Here is a 23700-nt window from a genome sequence, read left to right as displayed (position 1 = left end):
AAAAGCAGCCTCCACTCCATGGGCCAAACTTTGGGGGGGGTGGAAGGTGGAGGCTACTAAAGAGCATCAGGCACTGAAGGGCACTTCGGGCACTGAAATGAGACCAGGAATGGGGGTTTGATTCCCAGTGATAGTTAGAAAGTGTGATACACAACTGCTGAGACCATCCCTTGGCAGGAGGAGGGGGGCTCCTCCTGAAAGGCCCGCAGAGGCTCTCCCCCCTCCCCCCTCCCCTGGCCCCGCCGGCAAGTTACCAGTGCTTGGGAATCAGCCTGGCATCCTCCAGTTGGCCTCTCCAGGGCCTCACCAGCCCGTTGCCTTTAGCCTGGGGGGATGCCACCATCTGCAGGGACTGGCAAATGCAGGCGGGACAGCAACGAGCACCGGGAAAGCAGCAGGAACCCTCCGGCCATCGCTTTGGCCCCTGCCGTGTTCGGGGGGTGGGTGGGTGGGGGGTGGGAACCAGCACGTGGGGGGGCAGTAACGTCACCACTGACAGAGACACTTGGCCAGAAAGCCCGTTGCGCCATCGGATCCTGTGCTGGGAGCCAAGAGGGGAAGTGCCGCCCAGCAGCCCCCCCCCGCAGCCTGGCTGCCCTCCGCTTCCCCTTTGGTCTTGGGCAAGGGGGCCACTGGCTCACGCCCCGGGCAAGCGCTCCGCACAGCCCAATCCCTCCCCGGGCCGGGATCAGCCGCGCATCCCGCTCTGGCCAGAGGAGCCCTGCGGTGCTGGCCGGCGGGACTCCCTGGTCGTCTGCGCAGCACCCGGGACCGAGAGACACGTGGGCCGCTTTCGCAAGGCTGCCCAGCGCCGCTCCATAGATGGAAGCGCAGCGGCTCTCCGCAGCCTCGGGCGGGAGGAGCGGCTGGTCCTGGCGGGGAAGCCAGGCTGGGAAGCCAAGCGGCGGCGGGGGCGAGATCCTCTCCCAATCACAGCAGGAGCCGCAACAGGCGGGGGGAGCGATGCCAGCTGGGACAGGATTAGCGGGGGAGCCCTGGGGATGCTCCGGTGGGCGCCCCGTCCGGCCTTCGGGCCACTCTGAACTCCCGGAAAGTTCCCCGCGATCCGCACCGACAGGCCAAGGGGGCGGGGGAGAGGGCGGCGGGGGAGCCCGGCGGGTCCGGCCGTCGAGCTGGCAACTCCGTTCAGGCTGCGCGGGCTCGCCAAGGCCGGATTCTCCGGGGACGAGAGAGGAAGCGGCCGGCGCCCTCGTCAGCCCAGCCAAGCCGCGCGGCGGGAGAGGGGCGCGGGCGGCCCGGGGGCTCCGGCCTAGGGAGACGAACCAAGAACTGCTGCTGCCCGACGGCAGTCCCGGAGCGCGCCCGCCCGGAGCCCGGCCTATGCAGGAGAGAGGCCCGCGCTCCGCCCCGCTCCCGTCTCGGGGGCGGCAGAAGCGCCCACGACGGCCCCTCCCTCCCCCGCCCGGCTTCTCCCCAGGCGAGGGCCGGAGGGGCCCCGCAGGAAAAGGCGAAGCGGCGCTCCGGATGCCCCCGGACCCTCGACCTGCCCCGCCTCAGCCCCCGCAGGACCCCGGGGCGGGCTTCCCGAGGGACCCGCGGGCGCCCCGTTGGCGAGGGCAGCGGCTCCTCCGGGGAAGCCTCTCGGAGCCCCCCAACTCCTCCGGGCAGTCCGGCCGCCGCGGGTCCAGGGTCGCTTACCGTCGTCGGTGCTTGTGCCCCGTCCAGGCACCGCCTTCCCGCGCTCCGCTCCCTTCGGCTCAGTGCGGGGCGGCGCGGGCAGAGCTCGGCCCGGCTTGTCGCCTCCTTGGCAGCCGCTTCTCCGGCGCCCACGGCTCTCCTCCGCCCCTCCGCCCGCTCGGGGTGGGGACGCGGCGGGCCGGAGGTTTCCCTGCTTCCTGTCGATAGGAAAGGGCTTTCGCTTCGCTTCCTCGGTCGCCGGGCCGGAACGAAGTGCGGGCAGGGCCGGTGCTGGCGGAAGGCGGTGCGGGGCGCCCCGAGCTCTGCTGCGGAGAGACCCTCGCCCCGCTCTCGGCCGCCTTCCCCCCGTGCGGGGTGTGCGCAGGGGAGCCCCAACGGCCACTGGAGATCAGGGTCCGCATTGCCCGGACAGAGGGGCCCCCCGTAAGGCCGAGGGCTCCCCAAGAGAAACGGGGGGGAACTGCCTCAGCTGGGCTCCTCTGATCTGCTACCCCGGGAGGAACCACCAGAGGAATGCAGATGCGGGGGGCCGGCACTACTCACCCCCCCTTCACCAGTCTGAAGCAAAGGGGGGCAGGGCGTCTGGGGGGCGAGGGGGCAGGAGGGGCTGGGGGCTATTTTGAGACAGTGCCCTGCAGGTTGGGCTGCTTCAGCTCTCGGCCTTGGGTGAATTTGTGGCCAGTGACAGGCCTGGGGGAGACCTGTTGATGGGGCCAAAGGCAGCCCCCCCCCATCCTTTCGCCTCCCTCACAGGCTGATCCTCTGGGGATCTCCTGGGCACTGGCCTCCCCCGCAGCGGCTGAGAGAACACCAGGCTGCCCATGGTGAGAGGCCTGGCTGAAGCCGCCTGGCCTGGCCTTCTCCCAGCAATTGGGGCCTCCGCGGCCTCCAGGCCCCCCTTGCTTCTTCCACAGAATAGAGCAGAATTCTTGATTGGCCACACGAGGAATTTGTCTTGGTGCAAATGCTCTCAGTGTGCATAAAGGAAAGATACATTCATCAAGAATCAAGAATCGGTGTTAGGGATACAACACCCTAGCAGAACGTGCAACGGCAGTCTAGCAGAGTGTGTGTGTGAGATAAAGCGTTGTTGTAGCTTTACACTCAGTAAGACAGATACACTGTGCAATTAAATAGTTTTTATTCCAGCAAGAGTTATAGCATAGTCAAAGCAGTCCATATGTCATACACTAAGTTCAGACAGTCCGGGGGTTATTCAGTTTGCAAAGTCCAGTGTAGAAAAATAGGTTGTTCAACTCACAATCAGTCCAGTGATGTATCTCTTTTGCAGTCAGAGATATGAAGCAAATTCAAACCTTCTTTTCTTCTCTCAGCAAACACACGCAGTAATCACCATCAATCCTTCTCTGTCAGCATTCCAGTAAAAGCCCGCGAACAGTGAGCTCTCTTGCTCCCTCTTATGGCGCTTTACAACCGCACCCAAATACTTGGCTTACAGTTTAAAGTGACACACACATTTAAACTAACTAACATATATTATATTTAGCCAAACTAAGTTAGGTAACTAATGTTATTCCTAACAACGTACAGGGAGTGCAATGGGCTTGTCTGCACCTCAGGGCGCCCTTGGTGGGGGGGCAGGGAGCGTCTCCTCAGGGGGAGTCAGGGGGTCTCAGACAAGAGTGGTCAATGAAGCTGGGGAGGGAGGGGGCAGGGAGGGAGCCCCAGAGAAATTGAGGCCTCTGTGGAAGCAGCACGCCTCCTCCGGCCTCCAGCTGGGGCAGCCCTGAAAAGGCAGCAGCAGCCCGTTTGGCAGGGCGAGGGTCCTGCTGGGCCCCCGAATCTCCTCTCCGGTTCAGCTCTTCCGCGATCTCGATTCTTTCTCCTCCCCAGAAGCTGCTATTTGCAGGTGGTCCTCACTCGACGCCCCCTTCAGCAACCGAGGGAACCCACCACGGCCTGAACCGAGGGCACCTGCCAGGACTGATTCTGGAAGTCCCCCCGTCGCACGTCTGCCACTCGCCAAGGAAGGGGCAGCCACAGGAACGGGCTTAGCCAGCGTGTGGCGTCTGCCGGGCTTCATCCGGGCTGGTGCTTGGCAGCCCAACCGAGGAAGAGCAGAATCCCCTGAGGCCGGAGGAGGTCAGGACCCTCCCTGCCAGGCCCCCAGGGAGCCCCACCTGCCTGGACAATTCCTACGAATCCCCCCTCTTCCTCCCTGGATTAATGACGGAGGAACCGTGCATCCCCCAAGAGGCCTCACTGGGGGTCTCTGCCTGGGAGGAGTGTCCCCCACTTCTTGAACAGGGAAGCAAAGGAAGGTTCCACCCTCCCCCCCAGTGGGGGTCCCCTCCCGGGACAGGCCCTGCTTGGCGATGGCCGGGGCTGCAGACAATGCCCAGACTGGCCCCAACGGAAACCCCTTTGGGGGCAATGGAGCCAACGGGGGAGATTGAAGCCTCTTTTGGTTGCTTGGCTGGTACATCAGCTGCTTAGACAGTAATCCACCAGAAGCCCCTCCCCGCACCCCACACTCATGGGGGGGGATGACAAATGGGGGCTCTCGGTAGCAATATCCCCTCCCCAGGGAAACTGGCAAGGCCAACATGGCCCCCCTGCCAGCTGCAGCCTCCTGCCTTCCAAGTGCTGCAGGGTTTCTGGAAGCCCCTTTGTGGGTTGACCAGGTTCTCAGGTGGGAGACAGACACCTTAAGGAAGGAACCAAGGAGCGCCCCCAGCCGGGGTCTTCTCCGTCTCGGGGAGGCGGGAAGCGACCTGAGAAGGCTGAGGCAGCTGACCGCCTCTCAGAGGGGGCTGCTGGGACCCCGGGGACTTCATCCAGCATAGCAGCTGTGGACCCCCCTTCCCTGGCATCACCTGCTTCTGCAGGAGCTCAGGGTGCCCGGGGCAGAATCTCCTCCGCCTCCCAGGAGCCAAAAGGCCGTGAAAGCGCCCGCCAGAAAGCAAAGGACTGGCTGTCCCCCTGCATGAAGCATTGGCCTTCTGGCGCCCCAAAGGCAGCCTCATTTGGGGAGGAACACTATGAAACCCGCCTGCCAGGCGGGGCAGTGATGCCAACAGGCCCTGGGATGGGGCGAGGTCAGCGCAGGGAGAGAAGGGGGGGAGGTTTTTCTCTTTGGGGTTTTCTGTTGTTTTCATGGTTGCATTTATTCTTGGTGGGCTCTAAGCCACCTAGTTTCGTTTTGACTCCAGTGGTTGTACAGATGTTTTAAATAAAGAAATAAGCCCTCACTTAAGGCTTGATCCATAGACGCTTCTGAGGCCCCAAAGGCCCAGACCAGCTGAGAGGTCATCTGGCCCACCCCTCCGACCGAACGGTCCGGCTCAACCCATCTCAGGGCGCAGGACGGAGACGGCCGGCTGAGGGAGCCTGGCTGTGAGCCTTCACCCCCATTTCCCAAGGCCCCCAGTGCCCCCCGGTCCTCCAGGAACCACATTAGGCTCCAGGACCAGCTGGACCCCAGGGGATGCAGGAGGACGGGCGCAAACGGTGGGCAAGAGAGACAGCGGAATTGCCCCCGGTTCCTCTGCAGCTGCTGCGCCAAGAGGCTCCATGGCGACGTCAGAACCCCCTCGATGCCCACCCTCCCAGCCACAGGTGGGCCAGCCCAGCCAAAGGCACAGGTGCGAATGCTGCTAACAGTCCTTTATTAAAGGCTACACTTCCTGCAACAGTGGCACATTCAAGAGGGGTTAAAAGAGCATGTTTGCATCACAGGCACCCACAACACCTAAGCACCACCTAGAAGCGTTCTGAGAAAGACCGAGAGGCCCTACAACCTCCAGAGGAAAAGGGAAGCCCCCTCCTCTCACCCCCACCGGAGGAAAGCAGAGCTTGCACCAGGCAACGCTCCCTCCGCGTGGCCCACGGTGACGGGGGCCAAGCAGCTCTCGGCAGAGAACGAGGGGCCAACAGCCTGCCGGGGCTCCATCCACCGGCCTCTCCAGGCAAGTGCCCTTCCTAGACCCTGAGACCCCCGTCCCTGCCTGGCCGAGGCTCAGCTGGGCTCGCGGGCCCCTTCCCCGCCTGCCTCCGGCTTGCCCGAGTGGAGGAAGTGTGGGGCCGGCCAGAGATTCGGTCTCCTGCCCCTCCCCCGGTAGGCGCACGTTGCCCCCACCCCTTACGCCCAGCTGCTGAAGCAGGGAGGGGTCCTCGCTCCCCCTCCCCATCTGTCCCAGAGACCCCCTTGGCAAGGAAGGTTTCACGGGGCCCCCACGCTCCTCCCAGGGTGCCCAGGGAAACGGCTGCCGCTGCCCCGCGCGCGCCTGGCCCAAGCAGTCCGAGACGGAGACCGGGATCATCTCCCTTCTTCCGGGGAGCGGGACTCCGACTTGAGCTTGACGAACTCCTTGGCCACCTCGTCGTTGGTCCTCTGCGAGAGGATCCTCAGGATGGTCATCCCCGTGTCGTCCATGTGGATCCTCCGGCCCAGGGGGCACCCGCAGGCGCAGCTGCCCTTCTCCACCACCTCCCGCAGCTGCAGCACCGCAATGCCCAGCACCCGGTCCTCGCGGGCAAAGCAGTAGTCCTTCAGGCACACCTGCAGCTCGTAGGCGTCCGGCCCGTCCTCATTGCCCAGGACGCTGCAGGGGAGGAAGCAGGGGAGGGTCAGCCGGGCGGCAGCGGGGGGTCCTTTGCCCCTGGGGAGGCGCCCTCCGGCCCTCTGCGGCGGGGGGCTGCCGCTCCCTTTAATGTGGCTGCAGGAGGAGAAGCTGCTCCTGCCCAGGAGACCGAAAGGAGGGAGCCGGGCTGGGTGTGCGGAGGAGACGCGCATGGCTGCCTGCCTGGGAAGGAGCGTCAGGGCGCTGGATGAGGGGCCAGGACAGGGCACGGGGGGCACCCCACGGAGGGGGAAGAGTGCCGCCAGGCAGCAGAGCCACCGCCGGGGCACTTACAAGTGGAAGGTCTCGTTGTACTTGGGAGCCCAGTTGTTGCTCTTGGACTTGGTGGTGAATTTCCGCTTCTTGTCGCTCTGGTGTGGCCCAATCATGGTGACCTCCACGAAGGGACGGAACATGCCCGTGGTCTGCCACTTCAGGTCATTGGCAGCCACCACTGCGTGGACAAAGGGAGCGGGTGAGGCCTCCCCCTCCTGGCCCCCACACTGAGCTCCCCCTGCCCCCCACTTATCCTTCCTGGTGGGCAAGGAGGCCGAGATGCCAGCTGGTTACCTTTCACGGTGACCTTGTGCTCCCCGCTGCCTGGGTGGGTGTAGAGGTCCACCTGGATGGAGACTTCACCCACGGGGCCCTCCGCTCCGGAGCCTGAGGAGGGGGAGGGGAGAGGCGGCAATTGGCATGCCTGCCACGGGGTGCGGGGTGGTCTGCCCCTCCCGGAGGCTCCGCCCTGAAGAGGCGCTTGGGGATGATGAGCAGAGGCTGCCCCTGCCTGAGGGAGGGGCGTGGGTCTCCGTGCAGGGCCTCCCCCCCCCCAGGACATTCCTCATGTCTCTGGTGTGCTGCTTTGAAGACCCGGGTTCCCTGCCTCCTGCACCCTGAAGCCAGGTTCCCACCGGGCCCCCTGGGAGGGGAGGCCCCCAGAGGCAGGGAGGGGGAGGCCCACCCCGCCTGCCTTGAATGGAGCCCCTTCGCCTGGGACGCTGCAGAAGACGGGCCGCAGGGACCTGACCAGGAGGGAGGGGCTCCAGGCGGATCTCCGCTGCGACTCCAGGGTGTCTGCTGCCGTTCCAGCCGCTGCAGAGCAAGGCGGGGGCTCGTCCTCTTGGAGCCCCCCCACCCCACTGCAGCCCAGCCTCTGCCTCCGAAAGACGCCTGGGGGCCCAGCTGAGTGTGGCCCACACGGGAGGCTGTTCCCAGGTGGGGGGACCCCCTGCCCCCACACCTTGTGCTGTCTGGGTCTGGACGAAGGTCTTGATGAGGGTGTCGGTGGTCTGGGTGTAGAGCGAGAGCGCATAGCGCAGGGACTGCAGCTCCGAGCTCTTCTCCAGGAAGGCCTTCTTCAGCCCGTTGCCCCCTGCGTGGAAGTATTGCTGGGGGGAGGGGAGGGAGGATGAAGAAGGTCACCTCCTCCCCACCCACCCCACTGCTGCTGACCCCCATCTGTGTGAATCCAGGCTTCCCTCGGTCGGCAGAGCCTTCCCCTTCTAGCCCCACTTCCTCCTGGCAAGAGCCAAGGCGACTCTGCAGCCTTCGGACCAGGCAGGGATGGGGAGGATGAGGATGATGGTTGTTGTTGTCATTCTGAGGGATTCCTTCCATTCCGACAGGGATTCCAACGCAGCCTTTTTAACAGGAAGGCCGGGAGCGCCTGGCCTGAGTTGGGCCGGTCTTTGGCCACGTGCCCTAAACTCAAGGCTGCCCCTCCCTCCCTGCCTCCCTCCGGTGCTGGGGGCTTCACCCGCTGGCCGAGCGAGGGAAGAGACTCACTTTAATGGTTTCCAGCGCCAGTTCCAGCACGTCGCACTGCTTGGGGCTCAGGTTCCGTGTTTCCTCCCGGACCATGTGATCCTGAAAGGGAAGCCCACCGCAGGGTCAGCGGGGATGGGGGGGGCGCCTGCCCCGGGGGGGGGCTCTTCGGGCCGAGGTAATGCAGCAAAGGAGATGGGGAGGGGAGAGGCAGGAGCAGCTGGTGGGAGGGGGGGGGTCTTCTTCTACAGCCCCTCCCCCGGGCACAATGAGAGCGCAGCCCTTGGGGAAACACGCCCTGCCACCCATCGCTGATGCTCCCGAGGGCCACCCCTAGTGGGAGCCCAGGACACCCCAGAGGGCACCGCCCACCCGTGCCTCAGTTTCCCTGGACGCGGCCTGGGCCTCCACTGATGACGGCCCCAAAACTGCCGGCTGCCTCCAGCAAAGGCCGCACCAGTGGGATTCTCCAGTCCAGAGGAGTCTAGCCACCCCTCCCACCTGGCCTGCCCCCGGTTCCCTGCTTCCCCTTCCCTCTTGCAAGGGATCCCAGCGGGCGGCCACTCCTGGCCAAGCCAGCCTCTCCGGAAGGGGCAGCCCTGCTGGGTTCCATTGCGTGTCCCCGAGCCTTCTGAAGCGCCTGGGAGCCAGTGGGAGCCCAGGAGGCCCCCACCCCGCCCGGGCCCTGCCACCCTGACCCTCCCCCTCTGGGAGTGCTTGCAGAAGAGCTTGACCCGCCCCCGGTTCCCCCAGGCCCCCTTTTGCCTGCCAAGCCCCCTCAAGCCCCCGGGCACAGGGGCGGCTCAGGGGCCTCGCTTGGGGCTGGGAGGATGCTGGAGCCGAGAGAGTTTGGAGAGCATGGGGAGGGGTCACGGGGGGGACATGCAACACGAGGCTCTGCTGCAAGGCGGAAGACACGGGGGGGGGCTGCTCCCCCCAATACCTTCAGCTTGGATAAATGGCCCAGTTCTTTAGCCGCACTGAAGATCAGCTGGGTGCCCTGGCAGGAGGAGGACGAGGACGAGGACGAGGAGGAAGACGGAAGAGATTAAAAACTTGAGAGAAACGCGGCGTTTCTGCCTTGGCCAACAGCAGCCCTCAGCCGGTGTCCCCGTCCCTCCCCCCGTTGCAGGAAGGGCCGTTCGGTCCAGGAGCCCCTTGGGAGACACCAAACTCTGGGAGCAGTCGCGCCCCCCTCCCCAAAGTCTCTCCGGGAGGGCTCCCCCCAGGCCTCCTGGCCGCATATCAGGCCCAGCGATTCATTCGTGGCTCAAAAGTGGAAACGAAACGAAGACCCTGAAGGAAGAACCAGAGTTTGGGCCAAGATCCCGGCTTTAAGAAAAGGCGTTTCCCACAGATGTGTAACAGGAGGAGGGGAAGGCCAGAGCTCCCTGGAGCGGTTTAGGCTTCTAATTTTTAGTTTATATGTGTGTGTGTGTGTGTGTGTGTGTGTATATCAGTGGTGGGATTCAATATGTTTTACTCCCGGTTCTGTGGGCGTGGCTTGGTGGGCGGGCAGGGGAAGGAGACTGCAGAATCTCCAGTCAGAGGCGGGATTGGCCGGTTCTCCAAACCACTCAAAATTTCTGCTACTGGTTCTCCAGAACTGGTCAGAAGCGGCTGAATACCACCTCTGATGTGTGTGTGTGTGTGTGTGTGTGTGTGTGTGTGTGTGTGTATACACACACAAATATATATATTTGTTTTCTTAATTTTTGGCGGTTACTTACATGTATGGTATTCAGCTTTGTTCGGGAATTTTCCCACGTCATAGTAGTGGTGCTTTTAAAGTTGTAGCAACGTTTCGGCAGAATCTCATCTGCCATCATCAGGCTTCTGTATTGTGTTCGTCTTACTTACCATACATGTAAGTACCCGCAAAAACTTAAGAAAACAAATATCAGACCTCTACGGGGAGGAAATAAAACAGCCAGACCAAAACCTATGAGAAGCTGGAAGTTAAAAGAGCAGGAATACTATGTGACCTCAACAGACGAACACATGGATATATGGATATATGGATAGCTGAATATATATATATGTGCAACGTTTCGGCAGAATCTCATCTGCCATCATCAGGCTTCTGTATTGTGTTCGTCTGTGAGTCAGACTTTCACAGAATAGAAACAGCTGTGAAAGTCTGACTCACAGACGAACCATACGTGTGTGTGTGTGTGTGTGTGTTTATATATATATATTTGTTTTCTTAATTTTTGGCGGGTACTTACGTGTATGGTATTCAGCTTTGTTCGGGTATTTTCCCACGTCATAGTAGTGGTGCTTTTAAAGTTGTAGCAACGTTTCGGCAGAATCTCATCTGCCATCATCAGGCTTCTGTATTGTGTTCGTGAGAATGCAAATGAGATTCTGAATTATATACCCAACAAACGAACACAATACAGAAGCCTGATGATGGCAGATGAGATTCTGCCGAAACGTCGCTACAACTTTAAAAGCACCACTACTATGACGTGGGAAAATACCCGAACAAAGCTGAATACCATACATACATATGTGTGTGTGTGTGTGTGTGTGTGTGTATACATATATATATATATATACATATATACACACATACATATATATATATATTGCACTTTTCTTTTCCCTTGGTTGAGTGCCGGGTTTTCCCCCTGGATCTTTTTCACCGTATAATTGACTATTTTCTTCTTCAAAACACGCCATTCTTGTCCGCGTCCTACGGCTGCTCTACTGCAGGCGCAGTGCTGTCCGCAATCTTTCCGAAGCTCAGAAAAACACCGATTGGGGAAAAGCGGCTTTGCAGGGGGGCTTCCGGATGCCCCCCCCATTCCCACCCCTCTCTGGCCCCACAGCCCCTCCCCCACGGGCAAGCCCGGCCTGGTCTGGGAGGAAGGGGAGGGGGGGGACGCTCACCGTGTGGTCCGTGAGGGGGGGCAGCACAACCAGCCTCTCCAGGGTGTCCATCACAACCCGCCAGAGATCCTTCAGCAGCCGCTTCAGCACCGTCTTCTCACAGACGTTGGCAAAGAGGGTCAGGCTGTGGGGAGAAAGGGGGGCGAGGGGTGAGCTGTCACTCTCGAAAGCCTTAATCTGGCCTCGGCCCTAAGCAGGGGCTGGACCGGATGCCCTCGGGGGACCCCTGATGCCTGTGATGCGCTGAAGGTCGTCGGGCCACACAGAGAGCCTCTGCAAATGGGCCACGGTGGCTGGTGGGGGTGGGCAGGGGTCCCACGGGGGTCCAGCGGGGCCTTTGGCCCTTCAAAGGAGGGCCCCGCGAGGGGCCCAACAGACCCTCCAGGTCTCCCTGGAGGAGGGAAGAGTTGGGGGGGGGGGCAGAGCTAAAGTTGCCTCAGAAGAACCCCAGAAGCTGCCGGGCCCCCCAACAGATGCCAGCCGAGAGTGGGGCTGAGGAGAATCACCCTCCCGGCCCCCTAAACTCTGTGGTTGGGGAGGGGCCCCTGAGGCCCCCCGGGAGCCCCGTGCTCAGGGTGCAGAGACTCTCCCACCGCCTGCACTGCTTGGGGGCCCTCCCTTCCGTCTGGCCCCCCACCAGGCCCCCTCCCCTCAGAGAAAGCGTGGGAGGCCACGTGGGCTGCTCCCTCCTCCCTCCCCAGAGGCTACCATGGGGGGAGGGGGGGGGGACTGCGGATCTTCAAGAGCCTCCCAGACAACCTGCCTCCCGAGGGCCCCACCTGCTGGCCGAGCGGCCCTGGAGCCCCCACGGAGGGGCCCCTGGGGAAGAGGCGCTCGCCCAGGTCCTTACTTTCCGTCCAGGAAGTCCATCAGGGGCCTCAGGACGTTGTCCGCGTCTTGGGCTGCGGTGTTGGAGCCGCTGTTCCCCTTCACCTGGCCCAGGATCTCTGACATCTGCTTCACGCACTCCTCGATGCGGGGCTGGAAGCTGAGCACCAGAGGGCAACGTCACTCCCTCCCAGGGCGGCTTTGGGCCGGGCCCGTCTCCCCAGGACAGGACGGGCTCTCCCCGTGGCCCCCCCTCCTCCTAGGGGGCTGAGTCTTCTGCCAGGCCGAGGCTCGGGAGACCACGAGGCCAGAAGAGCCCCTGGGGGGCAATTGCCTTCGTTCTGGGCCAGACTCCAGGACGGAGCCTTGGACAGCTTGCAATAACCCCCCCTCGACCCCCGCCTGAGTCTTGTGGGGGGAGAACATCCCTTCGGATGGAGCTTTCCCGCTCCCAGCCCCCCACCCTCGGTGGAACCCCGGCCGATCACTCGCGGTGGCTCAGTGGCCAAGACACTGAATCCGAGGCCGTTACAGGCCTACAGATCGACCGTTTGAGACCAGGTGCTGCAGGAGGGAGGGAGCTACCCTCACTGGGCAGCTCGAAGCCCCGACAGGCAGGGAGATCAATGCAGGCGCTGCCTCTAAGCGCACAGGAAGGCAGACGTGTTCCGTGTTTCACTCCAAGCTCTACACTGCGGCCGGATGCCAAGTCGGCCACATGCCAATGCTGGGCCTCTGGCTTACGAAAAGGAGACGAGCGCCACCGCCTAGAGCCGGTCACAACTGGCGGGGTGAAACCCGCAGGGACCCCTTCATCTCCCTCCTCCTGCTCAGCCGGTGACAAAATCCGACCCTCAGGAACCTAGTGTCCTTTGTGCTCCGAGCGCCAAGGGCAGATCGCTCCCCGAGTTCTCCTGTCGGGGCCCTGCTTCCCTTCAGGCGGAGGGAGGGGCTTCGGGGGTGGTGGTCCCCACCTGTTTCCAAAGGTGGTGCTGAGCTCGTCCAGCACGTTGTTCAGCTTCACCTGCAGCTCCTTCAGGGAGTCGCTGGCCTCGGGGTCCAGCTGCAAAAAGGGGAAGGTTGAGCTGGGGAACAGGGGCCCGGCCTCCGTGGGCCCTGGGCCAAGCTGTGGGGCAGGAGGACCCGCTCCCTCATGGGGGCCTGTGGCCGATAGGAGTGGAGAGGCCGGAGAACCCTCCGCTGCTCCTCGGACCAGGAGCCCAGGCAAGGCTGGGGGGGGTTGTCAGTGTTCGGCCCGTGCCCGATGATGCCCCCAACTCTGCTCTGGACAGGGCAACCCCCCCAGCCCTCAGCCCTCCCCCCTATCCTCGCAGGGGTCCCCTGCCTCTCAGAGTAGGGCTGGCCAGGCCCCCCTCCAGCCCCCCCTTTCCTAAGCTGGAGCCCCACGAAGGGCCTGGGTCTTCCGTACCGCTCGGAGGATGGGAGGGGGCTTGCGAGACACCAGAGCCAGGACTGCAGAATGTGGGTGGCTGACTTGGGCCCACCTGGGCTGCCACCGAGCGCTGGGGCCTTGCTGTGTGAAGGCAGCCTGGGCCTTGGCAGCGGGCAGGGCCAGGGATCCACTGCCCACTCCGAGGAGGGCGGGGGGCGGCCATGCTGGGGCTTCGCTCCACTGCTGGGAGTGGGGAGACCTCCCTGCCCAGGAGCAAGCAGGCACCGGGGGCACCCTCCCAGAGGGCAAAGATGTCCTCTTGCTGCCCGGAGGCCTTACTGAGTGCCAAGACCCAGGAGAGCCCAACTCCCGGCACCCTCCCGAGGCCAGGCACTGCCAGCTCCCGGCTGCTCGAGACCCCTTGGCAGGGACCCTGCGGGAGGGAGAGTGGGAGGGCTGGACTCTCACAGGCCCTCAGGCTGGGCAAGGAGGCCACTGCCGCAAGCCCCCACAGATCTAGGCGGAGCTGCCCCTGGCAGCGCCTGGCCTGCCTCACCCTGGGAATGCCGAGCGGGCGGGTGCCTTCCTTAAAACCCCCCTGAAAGGTTGGGGCAGGAGGGAGGCAGGGAGGGGGAAGGGGAGGGCCTTTATGCAGGGCAGGAGAGCAGCTCCAGGGGGCGGGAAGGGGAGGGCAGGCAAGGAGGGAAGCGGCTGCCCCTTCCCTGGCCACCTGGGCTCCTTGGGCCAGGCTCCAAGCGGGATGCTCCCCTCCGCTGCCACCCACGGGGGGGGGCCGGAGCGTTCCAGAGGGAGGGGCGCCCTCGGCTGCAATTCCAGGCCAGGCCTTGTGTGCCTCCAACGCAGGCTCTGTTTGTGCTGCAATGGAGGAGTCAATGGCTGCAGCTCCTGCTCTCCCACAGGCGGGACGCGCAGCAACAGCTACAGGCCCCCCACTCTGGGGCAGGAGGGATGCTCCCCCACTTCCTTGGCAACGGACGGGCCGGGAGGAGGCTGCTGACTTGGGGCCATGGGGGGAGGGGCTTGCCCTCCCCTCCTCTTCCTCTGCCCCCTCTTTCTCGTGGGGTCCGTGGACCAGAGGGGAGGCGAGAAGGGGGAGCTGCTTTGTCAGTCAGGCATTGGTCCGTTTTGTCAGCAGATCTCTTACTTCATAGGCCGCCATCTTCCTCAGTACAGACACCGCTAACTCTAAGATGGGAGGAGGAGGGGAACCTCCAGGTGGGGCAGGGACCCCCACAGCCTCAGCCGGGTCCCCCTCCTTGCCTGGAGATGGGAGGATTCTCAGCCACTTTGGGGGTCTTCCTTCAGTTCGGGTTAAGAACTGGATATTCTCAGCTCCTCCATCAGCCAAGAGACCCCCCATTTTCCCTCCCCAAAGGAGGAGGGAGCAGAAGAGGCGGGTCGGAAGGGAAGCTCCACCTCTTGCCTAGTACTGGAGGGGGGCGGAGGGCTCGGTCCGGCCACAAAAAACGGCAACTCAAACGCCGGCCAATGTGGCAGCCACGGAAGCGGAGGGACAGGCGCACTGAGCCCCAGCCCTGCCCGCCTGGTGCCCCTTCGGCAGCCCTGGCCTCGGGAGAAGGCTGCCCAACTGGGTCTCCACGCGAAAGGCCGCATAAGGAGCCCGCAAAGGGACCCCGGGGGCCACGCAGACTCTGCCCCCTCTTCCTCCCTCCCACCCGCAGAGTTTTTATCTCGGCCCCCCAAGCAGAAAGACACAAGTTGTGCGTCTGCCCATCGGCCTCCCTGCCTGCCCAAGCCCTGCAGTTTCCTGGGCATCTTCTGACTGCGGGAGGGGAAGGGGGCCCTGGACCAAGGTGCCCAGGTGGCTTCGTGCCCAAGGCAGGGTGTTTGGATGGCCTTCCGTGTGCCTCACCCATGCAGCCCTGGCCTCTTTCTCTTACTGCCCGGTTGCTGCCACCGTTGTTAGGTCGCCCTTCCTCGAGATACTCCCTGCTTCCCTCCCGATGTAAGGGCCCGTGCCAGCCTGAGCCTGCCCCAGCGGAGAGGCGCTCTAGGGCTGCGCTCAGGGCCACCCCAGGCGGCTGGGAAAGCTCCGAGGAAGGACAGCCACGTATCCTCTCCGGCCAACGTGGCAGCCGAGACGGCCCCCTGTGAGGACTTCTCAGCTCAGCCCCCCAGCGGAGGTGAAGGAGGCTGCCAGTTGGGAACGGAGATGCCCCCCCCGCCCGCCTGGCCTTGGCCACTGAAGTCCCTCCCCACGGTCTGGCCTGGGACTCACCTCTTTGGCCCCCATGGCCTCAAACATCTTCTCCAGCTGCACCCTCAGCTGCTGGATGTTGTTCATCAGGATGCAGGGCTGAGGGAGGGAGGGAGGGAGGGAGAAGGCCGCCCCATTGAGTCCACGGAGGAGGAGGAGGAGGGAGCGGCAGAGCCCAGGCTCCCTCCTGCGGGCAGCCAGCAGCCGCCATCCTTCCCCAGGGCCGTCTGGAGCGGCCAAGGAGCCCGACTGCTAGAGGGGCTCTGGACGAACAGAGGCCCAAATGACCCACTTCTCCCCGCTTGGCCCCCGGGGATGACGGCTCTTCATCCAAGCTGGGGCGATTGGACTGGAGCCCTGGGAGCCCCCCCATGCCAGGCGCCCCCCACGGCCCTCGGGGCGATAGCCTCCTCCCCAGGACTTCCAGCACGTCTGGCGATGGGGAGCTCCAACCCTAAGCTGCCCCGCTTAGCGCTGAGACCCTTTTCTTGCCCCCCAGGATCCCCCTCCACGGGTGATTCCCGGATCCAGCATTTTGGGAGAGGGAGAGGAACATCCGGTTCTGGGCAGTCCTGTCCGGTCCTTCCTCCTCTGCGTCCTTCCTTGGCCAGAAAGCCCCCAGCCCGCCCTTCCTCCTAGGGAAGCTGCTGTGGCCCCGGGACCCCCACGGCTCTCTTGGGTCCTCCAGGTGGAGAAAGGCTGACGGCTTCGCCCTGGCCACCTCCCTGCCAGCTCTGGCCGCTGCTTGCCATGCAGCTGGTGCCAAGGCACGTTGCCCGCATCCTGGCCAAGAGGCAGCCCCTTCCCCGGACGGGTGGGTGCCGGGCCCAGTCAGGCCGGGGACTTACCACCTTCTCCTTGGAGCAGAAGCTCTGGAAGTCCTTGGAGACAATGTCGGCGTACTGCACCAGCACCTTCCCGATGGTCTATGAGAGGAGCAGAGACCTCAGTCCAACCTCCCTGGCTCCCTTGGGGGACGGCCTCTGGGGGCCAGGGAGGGGGAGGGAGGGTACCTTGGAAAAGCGCCGCATGTAGCGAGCGACAATGGCCGGGTCGGGGCATTCCAGCTTCTTGATGATCTCAAAGCTCTGGTTGAGCTGGGTGAAGACATCGACCACCGAGCAGGAGAAGAGGGCGTGCTCCGACGTCTGCTGGAACTGAGCCCCCGAGAGAGAAAGAGGGAGGGAGAGGGAGAGAGGGGAGGAGAGGGAGAGAGAGAGAAAGAGCAGCAGTCACACCTTCTGGGGGAATCTACCCAGCTGGCCAACCTGGGTTAACTGGGCTCACACGGCCATGGACGACCCAGCTTTGCCAGCAGGGCAAAGCCAGGCCCCGAGAGGGTCCCACCTAGCCAGGCGTGCTGTGGGGATCAGGCCCTGAGCTCCAGCCAGGCAGGGCCTGAACACAAAGAAGGGGGCTTGGAGGACATCAAGGGACGAACCCGACCGGGCCTGAGCGGCTCCCTAGCCAGCCTGTCCAGAATGTCGGTCCTTCTGCTCCGCCAGTGAAAGCCCCCCGTGGCCCTCAGGCGACCCAGGTGCTCCTGGGCCAAGGGGCCCCGGGCCTCCCCGCAGGGCCCTTGCTGTTGCCCCCTCCTTCCCCCAGGCAGCCGGGACCCCCGCCTACCCCGTCCTTCTTGTCTCGCTCCAGAGCTCCGTGCAGGAATTCCAGCGAGACGTCTTCGTTCTCCTCCAGCCACTGCACCACGAAGGGCTCGAACCACCTGCGGGTGGGGGGGGGACACACGAGACAGACGCCCCGCCTGAGCAATCCTGCCCTCGGCCCAGGCGCCTTCTCGGGAGCCAGCCCAAAGGAGGGGAACCCCAAGCCCCACATCGACCCCCCCCCACCCCAGCTGCTTCTCCGGGATTCCCCCCGTCCTCCTCCCCCCCTCCTCCGCTTCCCAGGCAGCCTCAGCTTCCTCCTCTCCTGCCCTGCCAGGGAGAGACCCGACCTCAGGGGCTGCCCTTCCTGGTCCCCCGCAAAGAACAGCCAAGGGAAGCTGCAGGACTCCCCCTCAGCCCTGGCAGGGAAATGGTGCCTGCCTTTTGGAAAAGGGCTCCTGGGTGAAGCACCGTCAGCCCTTCGCTTCCCGCTGGTCACATAGCACAGGGGTCCCCAACCACCGGGCCACAGACCGGTACCGGTCCGTGGATCACTTTGCACCGGGCCGCAAAGAAAAATAAAATAAAAAAAATGGCGGCTTTCTTCGCCTTCGGTGAATGCTGCTGGGATCGGGGATCAAGGACACAAATGAGAGAAGGGGAGAGAGGAAGCAACCGAAGGCTGTCCTGCTCTCTGGCTCAGTGGCTTCGGTTTCCTCCTGCCTCGTTCCTCTCTCAGTCGCTCTCTCGCTGCTCCACCAGCCCAGGAAGAAACTGCTTCAAAGAAGCCGGGGGGGTGTTGGCTTTTCCTGTCGGCGCAGCTCCTCTGAAGCGCCCGTTTACCCCCACCCAGCCGCCAATCAATCCAGGTTCAATCCAGTGCTCCATTCTGCCTGCCTGCCTTCGTTTCTGGTGGTTTCAGAGCAGCTTCGGCTGAGAAAAAGAGGCGAATAGTTATTATTCTCAGCCAAAGCTACTCCGAAACCACCAGAAACGAAGGCAGGCAGGCAGGCAGGCAGAACGGAGCACTGGATTGAACGGCGGGCGGCGGGGTGGGGGTGAACGGGCGCTTTGGAGGAGCTGCGCTGACAGGAAAAGCCACCCTGCCATCTTTTTTGAAGCAGTTTCTTCCTGGGCTGGTGGAGGAGCGAGAGAGCGACTGAGAGAGGAACGAGGCAGACACCTGAGGGATGAGGCTGAGGGAGGCAGGGACGAGAGGCGGGCTTCTCAGCCGTCCTGCAGGGACTTGTCCTGAGCCGCGGAGACAGCCATGGGCCGCCACCGCCAGCGCTCAGTTTGAAGGCACTCCTCAGCCCGGCGCAGTTCCTGAATCTGCAGCTGAAACCCTCCGTTTAAATGTCCCAATAGAAGAGAATATCTGTCGCTCAGGGCTGCAATGAGGAGGCCTTGGCGCTCCCTGAACTTGGTGGTTTGCTGGCAGACGTTTTATTACCCGGCTAGGTAACAACATCAGATGTTACCTAGTCAGGTAATGAAACGTCTGCAAGCAAACCACCAAACTCGACTCCCCGGTCCTTGAAAAAGTGTTTCTGCGTGAAACTGGTCCCTGGTACAAAAAGGTTGGGGACCACTGACATAGCAAATGTTTGAAGTTACGACAGACCCTCAAACTCAAGAGTCCAAGTTATGACGTCCACCCTGCCCCGCCCCCTTCCTGGACATGTGACCACATTTTGGCCACCCAGCCTGACAGAGATTTAGGAGGGTTTGACTTCAAAAAGGCCGTAAAATTGGGCATATTTATGCAGCCGTCACTGTTTACGTGGTCGCTATTTATGACTGAAACAACATCAGTCATAAGTTAAGGACTTCCTGTAACTAAAGCCCCTCCCCTGCCCCCCCGGGGTCTCAGGCCCGCCAGGCGTTTCCGTCCACTGACCCTCCGCCAAGGGCAGAAACGGCCACGTGCCAGGCTGGGGTTGGGGGGCAGCAGTGGCCGGCCTCTCCCTGCTCTCTGCCCCCCTGAATCCCCGCACAAACAGGCCCCCCCACCCAGCCGGCCTCAGGTGGGCAGCAAGGAAAGGGGAGCCTTCTGTCTGTTCGGGCAGGTGCCGCAAGCGGTTTTTAGAAAGGACGGATTTAGGGTGGGGGTCCAGAGAGCTTGCCTAGGGCCACAGCAGTTCCGCCCCCCTCCTGGCCCCCCAGCCCCCTCAGGCTTGCCACGGTCCCCCGGGCTCTTCCCCCCTTTGCCTCCCCCCCCTGGACCTGCTGGGAGGGCGGAGAGAGGAGAGCAGCCCCCCATCTCCTGGCCCCCTGCCCCCCAGGAGGGGCGCAGAGCCACCGGCAGAGAGCAGCCTTCCGGGAAGTGCCTGCCAACAACGACGGAGCCGGCCCGGCACCAGGCAGACTGTGCCGGGCTGCAGCATTTGTCTCGGTGGTGCTAATTATGGGCTGCCTAAACGTGCCGAGGTGACAGGGAAGGAGGTGAGAGACGGCTGGGAGCCCGAAATAACCCCCCCTCCCCTCCTCCTCCTCCTGTGCACCTCTGTCGGGAGGGAGAGAGGGAGGGGCTCTTCCAGGGCCCAAAGCCCACCCAGGCCTGTGGCCTCTTGGAAAGCCTCCCCTCTCAGGGCAGCAGCTTCAGGCAAAAGCCCCCCCCCCGGCCCCCCAAGGCAAGGCAGGGACGGGAGGGGCTGGAAGGGAGGCCTCCCTCAGGTCTGCCTGCCTGCTGAAGGGAAGGGGCTTGAAGCCCCCTCCTCCCCGGTTGCAGCCCCAGGACTGGGGGCAAGGCAAGCGGGTCCTCCAAGTGTGAGGGGCTCCGGCTGCCTTTCGGAGGGACAGGAGCAGCACAGAAATCCCAACATCTGCGGCCTCCGATGAAGCGGCAAGGCTGGGTGCTGTCCGTGCCCCCAGGGATGGTGGAGGGCGGAGGGGCCCCGGGACACGTCTAGGCCCCCCTTGGCCCCCGGGCAGTGAGCATGGCTGGGGCCTGCCTTTTGGGAACGGGACTCGAGTCCTGGGCTGCCCCGCCCTTCTGCTGTGACCCTCAACGCAGCTGAAGGGACCTTCGCACTCCGGTTGATGGAACTCAAGCCAACGGGTGCAGGCCAGGCGCCCCAAGCAGCCCCTGGGGAGACCCTCCCAGCCCGGGGGGAGAGACCCAGCCCAGAGAGGAACCAGCTGCCAGGCCACAAGGAGCCTTTCCGGCGAAGAGCCGGCACGGAGCCCTGGATTCCCAGCCAGCCACCCAAGGGGCTCCCCAGAAGGGTTCCCGGCTGGCCCCTCCCACTCCTTCTGGGCAAGAGGGAGCCCCCACGCCCCTTCCCCAGCCCCTCCTGCCGATCCTGGCCAAGGGAGCCCCCAACCCTCCGGATGTGGCTGGAGACCTGGCGAGGGATGCCCCCCCGATGAATCCCAGGAGGGGCGGAGGGGAGCCGGCAGGGACTCACGCTGGGTACTCGGGCACGGTGCCCTGGAAGGCCGGCAGGCTGCAGAGGTACTCGTTGTAAAGCCACTTCACCTTGAAGTGCAGGTTCATGTAGTCGGCGCTCCTGCACAGCCGGTGCTTCTCATGCTCTGCAGGAAAGGGGGCGGGGGGAGGGCAGAGAGGGACCAGGCCGTCAGGGGGCAGCGGGCAGGGCCAGGGCCAGGAGCGCCTCTGCCCAGAGAGCAGCCAGGCGGAAGGTCCCAGGCAGGAGCCAGAGCTCTGGAGGGGCAGAAAACAGGGCTCCTGCTTTTTGCAGCCTGGCAGGTCTGAGGTGAGGCCTGGGGTGTTTCTGGGGGGCCACCCCCACCTGTCTGGCAGCCCCACTTCCAGCCCCCAGGAGGCAGCTTCCCCCATCAATGGCAGCCCCCCCAATTGCAGGGAGGCCTCGACTTACGGCCCTTCGCTTAGGGACGGCTCAAAGTTACAACAGCATTTTGAAATAGTGGCTGCTTTCCACGCTTACGACCACTGCAGCCCACCCCCCCGTGGTCACGTGACCCAAATCTGGACGCTTGGCAACTGGTAGGTTCCTATTTATGACGGCTGCCGTGTCCCGGGGTCACGTGATTAACAACCTGGGACTGAGGACCCCCTGCCTGGGGGGCACCCATCTCCTTAGAAGAACCCCAGGGGGCCCCTCCTGGTTTTGGAGCCCGACAAATGGGCAGCGACTGACGGGCGGGAGGGGACCCCCCGCAAGTGGTCCCCAAGGGGCTTTTCCCAGGAGGCCACTGGGCGTTCTGGTTTTCCTTCCTTTGGAGACGCTTCGCTCCTCATCCCAGAAGCTTCTTACGAAGGACTGGGTCCTCCTTGCAGCCCTTCGGAGGCCCCCCTGGGGGTCCGTCTGTGTGGTGCCCATGGGGGTGGGGTCTTCTTGGGACGGCTGAAAGGAGCTGTGTTGTAGGCCGGAGGTAGAGGATGTTGTATCCCCTCCCCACTTTGTTGAAGGGGGGGGGGCTCTTCAGTTTTGACACAGATGGCCTCTTGGGTCCCCCGTTCAAACCAGCGGTGCCCCCTGTCCAAAAAGTGGACTCTGCTGTCTTCCAAAGAACGACCCTTGTCTCAGACGGCAGGTGGGCGGCTGCCTCTTGTCTCTCAGCCTGCAGGGCCCGTGGATCCTGCGACTGTCGCCAGGGCGAAGGCCGTGGCCGTAAGAGCGAACACCATGGCTGTGAAGCAACCCAGGGCTCCTTACAGCGCAGTGTGGCTGAGAACGGGGAGGGTGTCCTCTTTTGTGGCAAATCTGTCGTAAAAGGTGGCCATGTGACGGTGGGAGACAGCAAATGGTCGTAAATGGCGCTGGGCTGCTGAGTACCCAAACTTTGGCCACAAAAGGGGGGCGGTGGCTGTAGGGACTTGGGATCTGGGCAAGCCCCCCTTTTCAGGAAGGTTGTAACTCTGAATGGCCCCTAGAGACCGGTCGTAAGTCGAGGCCTCCCCGTATGGACGTCACTCCTACATTCCCTTTGACAAAATGCCCCTCCTCATTACCCAAACGGCCTTAAGACACCCGTAAACCCCCCATCTCCAGCACCGGCACCAGGCAAAGGCCACGGAGCTCCCCCACAAACCACGGCCTTGCCGCCAGGGGCCCAGGAGACGCCCCAGGACTCACCTTCCATGGCGTATTTCATGTCCTGAGTGAAGAGATTCCACATGACTTCCGCGCTGATCTTGCCCACCGCCAGTTCCTGGGGAAACCTGCGTCCGGAGTGGGAGGAGGCCTTCAAGGGATGCCCCTTGGCTGGAGGGGGGAGGGGGGCCACGTCCCAGCCATGTCCCTGCAAGGGAGGGGCTCCCTGCCCGAGAGGTCCGAGCCAGAGGCCCACCGGAGAAGGGCTCCCTGCCTGCCCAGGGTCCCCCGGGGTCTCCCCACGGAGGCAGCGCGAAGCCTTCCCCGCCAGAGCTGCCCCTCTGCCCGGGGTCTCCTCGGAAGCCCCCAGCCCCCGGGGCCTCCGGCCTTGGCATGCAGGCGGGGAAGGGGCACCGGACGAGGAGGAACCGCTCTCACCCCTCTGCCGGGCGCTAACGGGCAGCCGCCACCTCAACTACACAGAGACTGTGCCACAGACGGACAGACAGACACAGACGGACAGACAGACAGGCCCCGCGAAGGACACCACGGACAGCAGAGCTCCGGCCGAGGAGAGAGCGTCCCTTACTGGTTGAGGACGGGGCGTAGGAGGTCTTGTCCTCCTCCACGATGGAGACGATGAGCGTGATGAGTTTGGGCCAGAAGTCCAGGTTCTTGACGCTGGGGCCCTGCTCCTCGGGGGGCAGCTCCTGCGCCTTGTTCTGGGGGAGACAGGCCAGGGCCCTCAGGCAAGGGCCCCCCCTCCTCTCCCCCTGCCCTGGGAGAAGCCCCCGGTTCTCTCTCTCTCTCTCTCACACACACACACACGTCCTGCCCCCTCCTCCAGTGGGGGCTGTGAGAGGTTCTGCTAATCCTGTTTGGGCAGAGGAGGTGGCACAGCCCCCACCCCACCCCTGCTGCAGAAGGAAGCAGCCCCCTTTCCTCACCTCCCCCCTTTAATCAGGAGAATCCCTTCTTGGCTAGACTTTCCCTTTGCATTTGGCCTTCCTATGCCAGGACTAATGAGAAGAGCCAGCAACAGCTCTGGGACTTTTCAGCCCCCTCTAAGTGGTTTCATAGTCAGCCTCTTACCCCCCCCCCCCCAAAATCTGGGTCCTCGTCTTACCCACCTTGGAAGGACGGGAGGCTGAATGAAAAGGCTGGTCAGGATCGAACTGCTGGCAGTGGCAGTGCAGCGTTTCTCCTGCCCTCCTGCTCTCTGGCCAGTGAGCCACCCGGGCTCAGAAGGTCTCCTTCGGCTGAAAGGGCCCCCTCCCCATCTCAGGGGCTCACCGGGGGGGCGGGGTGTTAACATCCTCAAAGACAGCCCCAACACACACAGACACACACAGAGACGCTACGTACTGGGTCCACCAGATACTCCCGGCTGTACAACTCGTGGCAATTGTTGAAGATGTACTCATAGGTGGAGTTGAGGCAGGCCCTGACGCAGCCCTTCACCACCTGGCTGGCACGAGGGGGCTCTGCAGCTCCTGGACCTGGGGAGGCGCGTGGGGGAAGGGGGGTGAGGGGGGCGCTGGGTCTCCACCCTGGCCTCTCTTCTCCGGGTGTCCCTGCCGAGAGCCCCCCTTGGATGGAGACCCCAGGCCTGGAGCTCCTGCCAGGGGCTGCCCCAGGAGGGTCCTGCAGGGAGGGGCCCCCTCCCACCCACCCCCACTCCTCTGCCACCCGGGGGAGGGGAGGGGTCTGTGCT

The 23700-nt window shown here is 63.6% G+C and overlaps 2 protein-coding genes across 2 annotated transcripts in view; both read right to left on the bottom strand.

Moving 5' to 3' along the window:
* The window catches only part of LOC113423529 (phospholipid-transporting ATPase ID-like), a 45621-nt gene extending 43761 nt beyond the window's left edge, over window positions 1-1860 (bottom strand). Inside the window, 1 exon segment of the mRNA XM_087958784.1 lies at window positions 1660-1860. The gene's annotated coding sequence lies outside the window, so the exon portion shown is untranslated.
* Window positions 1861-5271: 3411 nt separating this feature from the next.
* Window positions 5272-23700, bottom strand: part of LOC113423532 (uncharacterized) — a 113307-nt gene continuing 94878 nt past the window's right edge. Inside the window, 18 exon segments of the mRNA XM_087954243.1 lie at window positions 5272-6224; window positions 6537-6696; window positions 6813-6905; window positions 7483-7630; window positions 8028-8108; window positions 8950-9006; window positions 10902-11025; window positions 11752-11889; window positions 12704-12792; window positions 15383-15460; window positions 16210-16287; window positions 16375-16518; window positions 16988-17084; window positions 20376-20502; window positions 22029-22114; window positions 22576-22591; window positions 22594-22708; window positions 23352-23468. Of these exon segments, the coding sequence (XP_087810369.1) occupies window positions 5939-6224; window positions 6537-6696; window positions 6813-6905; window positions 7483-7630; window positions 8028-8108; window positions 8950-9006; window positions 10902-11025; window positions 11752-11889; window positions 12704-12792; window positions 15383-15460; window positions 16210-16287; window positions 16375-16518; window positions 16988-17084; window positions 20376-20502; window positions 22029-22114; window positions 22576-22591; window positions 22594-22708; window positions 23352-23468 (2034 nt within the window). The 3' untranslated portion in view covers window positions 5272-5938.

The sequence above is a fragment of the Notechis scutatus genome, chromosome 2 (genome assembly GCF_049901735.1).
Source record: "Notechis scutatus isolate UNSWTSFEM ecotype Mainland chromosome 2, rNotScu1.2, whole genome shotgun sequence".
Lineage (NCBI taxonomy): Eukaryota > Metazoa > Chordata > Lepidosauria > Squamata > Elapidae > Notechis > Notechis scutatus.
Note: the sequence above shows the minus strand (reverse complement) of the source record. Positions and strands in the feature narration are given on the sequence as shown.